This window comes from Dysidea avara, chromosome 4 (genome assembly GCF_963678975.1).
Source record: "Dysidea avara chromosome 4, odDysAvar1.4, whole genome shotgun sequence".
In the NCBI taxonomy this organism is placed as follows: Eukaryota; Metazoa; Porifera; class Demospongiae; order Dictyoceratida; family Dysideidae; genus Dysidea; species Dysidea avara.
The window spans coordinates 11,149,899-11,159,128 of NC_089275.1; the positions used below are offsets into that span (position 1 = coordinate 11,149,899).

The following is a 9,230-nucleotide window of genomic DNA, read 5'->3' on the forward strand; positions in this document are numbered from 1 at the left end:
GGGTAACTTTGTTACCACAAAAGTAATAATTTTTATGTAACGCATTACATAAGTAACGCAAACGAAATACGCTAAAAAACAGGTAATATAACTCAAGTTACTTTACTTACAAATGTAACGCGTTATCAAGTCTAATATTACATAATACAAGTAACAAAGTTACAAATCTCGTTAGTAATCCACTGAGTAACGCCTAGCCACAACGAAGACTCAAGTAATGAAGCCTACTGAATGAAGCTTATTCACAGTGTTGAGAGTAACGCGTTACTTATGTAATGCATTACGTAATATTATTTTTGTGGTAACTAAGTAATACAACGAAATACGCTATAAAAACAGGTAATATAACTCAAGTTACTTTACTTAAATGTAGCACGTTACCTAAGTAATATAGTTACTGTAACGAATTTAATATTACATAATATTATTACTATAAGTAATGAAGTGTACTGAATGAAGCTTATTTACCAACTTCTTACTTATAACCAAGATTTGCACATTGTCCAACAACGCAATCATGTCACGTGATAAAGTGGTAGTTTCACACGTGACAGCTTAAGTTTGTGGACACAAAGTAATATAATATGTAATACTATTATAGTTACTCTATTTTATGGGTAATATGAAACTGTAACTAAATAGTTCAGTTACAAGTAATATGTAACTATAGTTACTTTTAAAATGTAACTAGTTACTTTAAAAAGTAACTTGCCCAACACTGCTTATTCACTTATAACCGAGATTTGCATATTGTCCAACAATGCAATCATGTCACGTGATAATGTGGTAGTTTCACACGTGACAGCTTAAGGTTGTGGACACAAAGTAATATAATATTATTACAGTTACTTTATTATATGGGTAATATGTAACTGTAACTAAATAGCTCAGTTGCAAGTAATATGTAACTTGTAACTAGTTACTATTGAAAAGTAATTGCTCCAACATTGTTAACCTAGCTACCATCACAGTCATTTCTTGGCCACCACCTTTGATTTCACATCTTTTTTCACCCTGTATTTCTTTTGAGGGCCATACTCTTTTTTCACAATTTGGCTGTTTTTGATTAGATTATTCTACTACTCTAATAGAATGCACTTTTGATGACTTCTTATAGAACACACATAGAATATTCTAGTACTTCCATTGGTAGATCTATGAAGTTATAAACTTGATCACTAGAATTTTCATTTATAAAGTAGAAATTAAGTGAGGTGATTGGCCAAGATAGCAGTGGTTTAGTGGTTAAGGATGCAAGTGTTAGGTATGGAGGCCCCTGGTTTGATCTTTGGTAAGTTTTTTGTGACATTTGTGTGCATCTTTTTTACCCTGCGGTGACTACTCTATTAAAGTATCTCGATCCCAAGATTTTACACTTGTTTGGTTTTTACTTTATAACTTTGTAGCTGTAACTCTATTGCTTTTCAAAATACAAAAGGTTTGCATTATGATGGTTACTCCATGTACAGACCAATTTTCAAGTCCTTCCTTTAAGCAGTTTACCCTGTAGCCATGACAAAAAATGCCATCATAGTTTTTAAAAACATGTTTAACTCTCTTGTTGTTTATCTGATGTACAGTATATGAAATTTGTACTGTACACATGCTGCATTACATTCTTACTGTCCTCCAAGTTTGAAGAAAATAGACTAAAGCACCTGCGAGTTATAGTAATTTTTTTAAGTGTTGTGAAAAGAAGAATACGAAAAAACTAAGACAAATTTTGAAGTCGCATGTCTCAGTGATGGCTTGGCAGATTCAGCTCAAATTTGAACAGTAGATGCCCCACCCTGAGGGAGTTTCACAGTAAACATAGTTAATTTCCAGTCAGGCACTATCGAGCTACAAAGGTGTGAAAACAGCATTTTTCTTGGTTGCTGTGTAATACAGACTTGTCTGTTGGTGCCCGCACTGGCTGTACTTGGCCACTATTGTGTGACTAGATTTGGTATATGATTACATTGTATGATTTATAAGTTATAACAGTTTAAAAGCAGTAGATTAGAGCCTCTACAAATTTGGCAGTGAGAGGGTTAATTAAATTAAATTACTCACTGGAATTCATGTATTTCATCATCCTTGTAGCTCTTCAGGTAAGCAGTCCAGCAGATGATACTCAAGAATCTTCTCTTGTTATCAGACATACATCTTGTTTAGGTTTTTAACATTGTAAACTATGCAATTATCACATTAGTCTTAACTGATTAAGACAATCTTATCAGTGTGGGCATTAATTGAAACATTGTGATTAACTAACAACCACATATTAGCTAACATGATCATCATTATCATATCTGTGGTATAACATGGTCAGAAAGTTGACATGTGTACACAATGGCATGTATATACATATGTGACCAGGTTGACAAAATAGGATCTTCCGATCTGTAGGCATGAATCAACCTAAGTCCCCTTTGGTTACGTTTTATTGAATTCATGTTCATCATTATATCATGCAACTTTAGTTTTGATTTCAGATGAAAGTACTGTATGAATATTACATTATTGATTGCAGTTATAGTCAATGAGTGGTTACTTCACTGTAAAACAAAGTGGCACAGCATATTTATGTCTCCTTCCCTCCATCAGTTGTGCTATGTACACAAAACACAAAGACAGAAATTCTGATTATGATTTCAACAGCAGTACATATTATTAACTGGAAATGTTTAGCACATTCACCCTTGCCCCTTACCCATTCAGCAGCTTCATAATGTGTATATAGTTTGATATGTAACCATCTCTGCAAAAACTGGTCTTATAGCTTTTCCAAAAGTCTGACTTTCAAAGTTTAGATTTTCCACTTTGCATGGTCTACTGATCGAATAGTAAACATGCATCATATCTATAGGAGATGTGTGTATATATAGATGTATGTATGTATGTATGTATGTAAAAGTTCTTTTTAGGTAAATAAAGTTCAATCTACAGTTACACTGTGGTGTCAGAAAGGCTATAAAACTTGTTTTTGCAGAGCTGGTTACATACTTGTATGGCATGGCTTAAGTGAGTTTATAACTATGGCAATGTACTTAAAGTGTAATGAGCTAGTGTATACACCCTGATGATGGGATATTATTAGTGACTCATATAAACTAAGGGAGGAAGCTGTACAAAACTCTACTACATGTCATTGGTATGTTGTTGAAAAAGAAATCATCAATACCTTAGAATTGCTTACTAATTAATTGTGTTATAGGACTATTCAAAATCCCACAACTCAATTATTATTGATCAGCAGTTTATATCGGAGGTAATAATTGTGTGTAATATAAAAAGTACTAGTGTTTGTACACATGTAAAGATGTGATGTCAGAAGTAGTGTAAATACAAAAATTATTAATAATTGATTGATGTAATTAATGGCTGGCCATGAAACTTTTCACAATTAGTAGTAGATAAATTTCCTATGAACAGTAAACGATTAAGTGTAGTACCAACAACATCTATGGCAGCTATCAGAGTAGTGTTTACACTCAGAAATCTGTATGCCTTACAGAATCGGACTCTGCCTTTGGATAGAGAAATTCTTAGTGTGTTTCTAATTTCTGTATTTGTTATATTTGGACACTTCTCCAGTAGTAACGCAACAGCTCCAGCTACTAATGCTGAACTCTGTGAAGTGCCTGTTCGAAACCTCTGACATGTGTATGAACTACATTTATCTCCTGTAGAGTTGTAGCAGGAGCTGTTAAAGATACATATGTCACTGCTGAGAATGCTATAACCGGGAGCAAACACATCCACACATGATCCCATGTTGGTGATTAAACTTCTACCTTTAAATTCAGCCATCAATGCATTATCATTCATGTCAGTAGCAGCTACATTGATAACACCCATGTAACTTGCTGGATAAACTCTACAGGAGTCATAATTTACTCTCCTAAAGTCATCACGATTCCCATTTCCAGCAGAAGCTGTGACTACTACACCATCAGCTATTAATTCTTTAACAAACTTTTCAACACAATTCATTCTTTCAGTTTCAGCAAGAGATATATGGATAATTGTTCTGGTTCCATTTCTGCCTTTCCTGTGTTCATGTACACACATTAGTCCATCAAGAAGAGATGCCTCAGAAGCTCGGCCTCTACAGTTTGCTACTCTAACAGAAAACAAAGTCACACTAGTGGCTAGTCCAGTACCATTTCCACCAACAAGACCAGCTACATGGGTTCCATGGCCATTGCAGTCTTCTCCCTTACGTGTTTCACTGTCTATCTTGTCAATTGGGTCACAGCCTGGATAGTGAGCTCTACCATTGAATACACCGTGATTATAGTGAATACCAGTGTTCAGTACATATACATCAACTGATTTCCCAGTGTATTGGCTAGCAGTATATTTCTGATCCAGTGGCAATGCCTGTTGGTCTACTCTATCCAAGTGCCATCCTGGATTGGTAGATGCGAGAGAATCAACTTCAGAGACAAACATAAAATATTTGTTTTTCTTTACTTCTGAAATCAATTTGTAATCTGTAACCTGCACACAATTTCATAATGTTATACACAACCAAAAACACCATCTAATGTATTAGCAATGGAACACGTGTTTGAGTGTTATATTTGTACTGTTGTTACAGTAAACATATTATATAGTACTGAAACAAATTATTTAATATAACTGCGATATAACTATTTATTCTCACCCATTTTAAAGCTCTTTCTGACAGCCTTGCTGTTAAGCATTTGATGTTAGGATACTCTGCTATTATCTTTGCTGCAAACTTTGCTTTTCTATCAGACCTATTCAGCTGTTTAACAAAGTGATGTAACTGTGCATCAGTTGTACTGTCCTCAAAGCGGACAATGTAAGTTCCTGGGTCACGTAAATTTTCATCAGCAGATCTTTTAACTCTTGCAACACCAGAAACATCTTGGAATGTGACACAGCCAAAGATCAGTGCAAGAATTAGGCACTGATAATATCTCATTGTTGAACTGTATAAAGAATATGTACTAGATGCTAACTAACTCTATAGTGATCTAACTGTAATTATGCTATTACTATAGCTAGTTCATACCTTCAGATCAGCAAGACAGAGTACCACTGGCTAGTAGTAGAAGTAGTCAGTCAGCAATGACGTTATCAGAAATCTCTCCAGTGTGTATGTTGCATTCTGCTCTCCAACAAGTCCTTTTATAGTATACAGCAATTATGTAAGTTAAGATATGGCTTCAAACAAGACATGGTTTCCTTAGAAAGCTTCTATGGCTTCAAGAAAACATGTTTTTATAGCTAATAATTGAGAAGCTATAATTGAATACATAAAGATTAATGATATAGCTATAGCGATCTGTGAAAACAGAACATATATAATCACATTTTTTTCGAATTCCTGTTTATTAAATATTTTTTATCTACTTAGCCAAGTGTACCCACTGGCAAAGTTTCAGCTTCATTTGCCAATAACTTTGGGAGTTAAACTTTGGGAGTTACAGCCCTACAAAGTAGCAACAACAGAAAAATCGATTTGTACAGCAAGTATAGGGAATATAAATTACAGGCACTTACAAAAACTGTTGTAACTTACCAACGGGTTAAGGTACGGGGCTACAATTTTCACCATCGTGTTCGCCATGAACAGGGGGATCAATTATTGGGTAAGTTTTCCCTTTATTCACCTTTCTTTACTGCATACAAAGGCGAAATTCTTGAAGAAAAATCGATCACGTACGATCGCTTCGACATAACGTAGAGTAAGCCACCGATGTTCGGCCACCAGGAATTTTCGGACAGCGACACTCGTACGCAGAAACTATGCAACGTGTTCCCTTGCATTTTGCATTGCTATTACCTTAGACCCTCACTATTTAGCCCACCAAGTTTCGTAGGATTTCTTCAAGGACTGTGTGTTTGGCGAGCCAATAAGGGTGGGGTCTATTCTACGGAACGGAACGGAACGCTTTCTTCAATTGAAGCTTGCAACAACGTTGAAACCGGGTCACTACTGCTGACCCGGATGACCGACTGACCCGGATGTGACCCGGGGTTGACCCGGATTAATTAAAGTTGAGGCGTGCGACAAAAGCTATGTTTCGGCTAGTCTCGAGCGAGACTACCTTTTTGAGCGTTCGATTCGTGTTGAGTAAACAGGGGTGGATCCAGAAGCAACTTCAGTCTAGCTGTAGGTTGAAGACCAAAAAAAAAAAAAAAAAAGTCATCACCTACTAACAATAGCTACCCTCACCATAGATACCCTCAGTTTTCGTGCTACATACTGCACTTACTAATAAATGGGCGTGGCTGAGCGTGTGCTTACATCGCGATAAGTGGGCGTGGCTGAGCGTATGTTTACATCGCGATAAGTGGGCGTGGCTCACGAAAGAGCTACGCGATAGCGTTTATAAGTTTCCCCCTCGTCAAACTAACAATTTCGTTTCTCACGTGATCCAATCCGGGCCGACGGTCAGACCCGGATAATTTGTAAACCGGGTCAGACCCGGATGACCCGGAGAAAATGTGACCCGGATGACCCGACCCGGTTTCAACGCTGGCTTGCAACTTACCATTGCTGAAACTGCCCTTACAAGTCATTAGTGGCACCTCCAGTGGGTGATTAAACATAACATAAAAAGAATTAAAGGATCGATTGTGGGTTCTTGTTGGTTGCCATTAGTAACGAAGTATTAATTGTGGGATGAGCTGTATCAGTGATGTTCATCCATGGTTCATCTACGGATATATCAAGAAGGGCACTTTATGTGAGCTGTTTTGTTTATTTTGACGTTAGAAAACAGTCTGGGCTGGCTTTTCAAGTCATACGTCAGTGTACAAATAAAGCAAGCAGGAACTGTGACTGGTAACAGGAAAGAGCCAGCTGAATTAAAACTTGAAGAATTTTGTGCAGTGTGTGAGGAGCAAATATTTTGGCAGACCACAAGGAGGCTATATTCTGCAAACATCACTGAAGTGTATGAAGTTATTAGCAGCCGGTGCAGCGGACTAATGCTGTGTTCAATAGTGAGCTGATTTTTTTCTGTTGCACAAATTCAAGGATGTGTCTGACTGCTAGCCTTGAATCAGGCTATATGCCAAATCTCCAAGATCAACCAAATCTCAATTATAAGATTTCTATGCATGTGAAACCATGCCCATAGCCACCAGGCAAACATGATTTGGACCAAGATGCATGTGTAATTTCAATGTATCTAGTCAGACCTGAAATGGAACGCTCACATTAATTACATACTACCTAAGAATCCTAGGATTTCTTAAGTGTAACATTTCACATGCTTCACTTCAAACAAAACAGATTAAATTTGTTCATCTATTTTCAAGTGATTCCCAGTCCAGCTGACCACCCAGAAAAGACGTCTGTTGAAACAGCCTTGGGTAGTTTGAGTGGTACTGAATGTCAAAACTACTAGTACAATAGTATAGCTATCCATGCACTGGAGGTGTTAGTTTGATTTTGCCTGATGTGCGATTTGGATCGGTTTTGTAAAATCTGGTCACATATATTATAGATAATACATACATACATACATATCAAGACACACGGTAGTGTGTCGTGCGGCCCAAGAAGCCAGCGTGCCACACCGTGAGTATATTTACAGGAAGGAAGAAAACGCGATCTTCACACCTTTGTATCTCCATGATCCCTTATCCGATCGGAACTAGTTTCACTACAGAGGTGCCCGCCAGGTAGGCCATGCGACATACCAAATTTGAAGGAAATCTCTGTAGCCGTTTCTGAGATACGAGTGGCCAAAGTTTCGTTTTAATTTCTTAGGTTTTTTTCTTCGCCGTAGGGGGGCTACGGGGACTCCGATTTTTTTTTCGCACGCTTTGCAAAAATACACAAACTTGTAACTCCATTGTATCGATGTTTGGCACAAGTAAAGAGCATATAAAGGTACATTCGCGTACCAAGTATGCTACGAATCTGATAAATATCCAAGGAGTTATGAGCGTTTATATTCACGTAAAAAAAGGATGAAACTTTTGTCACGGCTACAGGATAAACCGAATAGATCGAAAAATAACTTGAAAATTCGTGTGTACATAGGCTGATCATCGTAGGAGTGCCTTTTGGTGGTTAGAACAGCAAAAGTCTTACAGCTACAAAGTTATAAAGCAAAAACCGAGCAAGTGTAAAATCGTGGGATCTAGATAGAGTAAGCCACCGATGTTCGGCCACCAGGAATTTTCGGGATTTACTAAGCTCACTCGATTCCATGTCACCAGGGTATCACTCTTTTCACCCTATTTCATAACCCTACAGAACTTAGACAAAAAACCGACGGTGAACCAAAAAGGCGAAAAAAAAAAAGTGCAATATTGACTTGAGGGGGATCGAACCCAGGATCCCAGTGTGATGGTCCAGTGTGCTACCGATTATGCTACCGCTGCTAGCTCCCTTGATTCCCTTCTTTTGTATTTTATAAATGTGATGTGACATACCGGGGCATCCAATCGAGTGAACTTAGCGAATCCCGGGATTTTCGGACACTCGTACGCAGAAACTATGCAACGTATTCTCTTGCATTTTGCATTGCTATTACCTTAGACCCTCACCATTTAGCCCACCAAGTTTCTTGGGATTTCTTCAAGGAATGTGTGTTTGGCGAGCCAATAAGCATGTGTCCGAATCGCATGACGTTTTGGCGAAAAGTATGGATTTTCGGACTGCAGCTCACAAAGCACAATATATGCATGGATTTGAATGAAATTTGGCATGAAGCTAGGGTAATCACTCAAGGTTCAGCCCACCAAGTTTCAGCTTATAAATCGATTCTACGCCTCAGTAATTATTAAATCTGTAGGCGCATGTAGGTGTATCGAATATAGGACATTTATTTCCGCGAAAACTACAACTGCTGATTAAACTTTTGAGCAAATTCACATGATTTCAGCTTCTACACACTATAAAGAGCAAACAAATCACAACTGATTGTTATTTGAGAGCTCACACTGCTTGAAGTATCTTAGTTTACTACAGTAGTATATCCCCAGTATATGGAACAGTTAATTGTTTGTTATTTTAGTAGTTTTTCAGTAAACCCGCGTTCACTGATGTTTTACTAAGAGTTTAAAACTTAGTAAAATAATTATGTTCCATATACTTAAGTTTACTGACACTTTACTATCAGTATAACTACAGTAAGGCATCTTAACAAATTAGTAAACTAAGAACCTTCAAGCAGTGTCATGTATCTTGTGACAGTATGCAACTGCTCAGCTGACAAACCAGCTATGTATGCACAGAGAGCCTTAAACAC

The 9,230-nt window shown here is 37.4% G+C and overlaps 1 protein-coding gene across 1 annotated transcript; it reads right to left on the reverse strand.

Annotated features, from left to right (window-relative positions):
- Positions 1 to 3,071: 3,071 nt before the first annotated feature.
- Positions 3,072 to 6,532, reverse strand: LOC136253010 (extracellular serine proteinase-like). The gene is made up of 4 exons (XM_066045598.1): positions 6,516 to 6,532; positions 5,030 to 5,142; positions 4,655 to 4,946; positions 3,072 to 4,488 (listed from the first exon to the last, which is right to left on the reverse strand). The coding sequence occupies exons 3-4, from the start codon at positions 4,937 to 4,939 to the stop codon at positions 3,340 to 3,342; spliced, it is 1,434 nt and encodes a 477-aa protein (XP_065901670.1). The 5' UTR covers positions 4,940 to 4,946; positions 5,030 to 5,142; positions 6,516 to 6,532; the 3' UTR covers positions 3,072 to 3,339.
- Between the last annotated feature and the right edge of the window lie 2,698 nt (positions 6,533 to 9,230).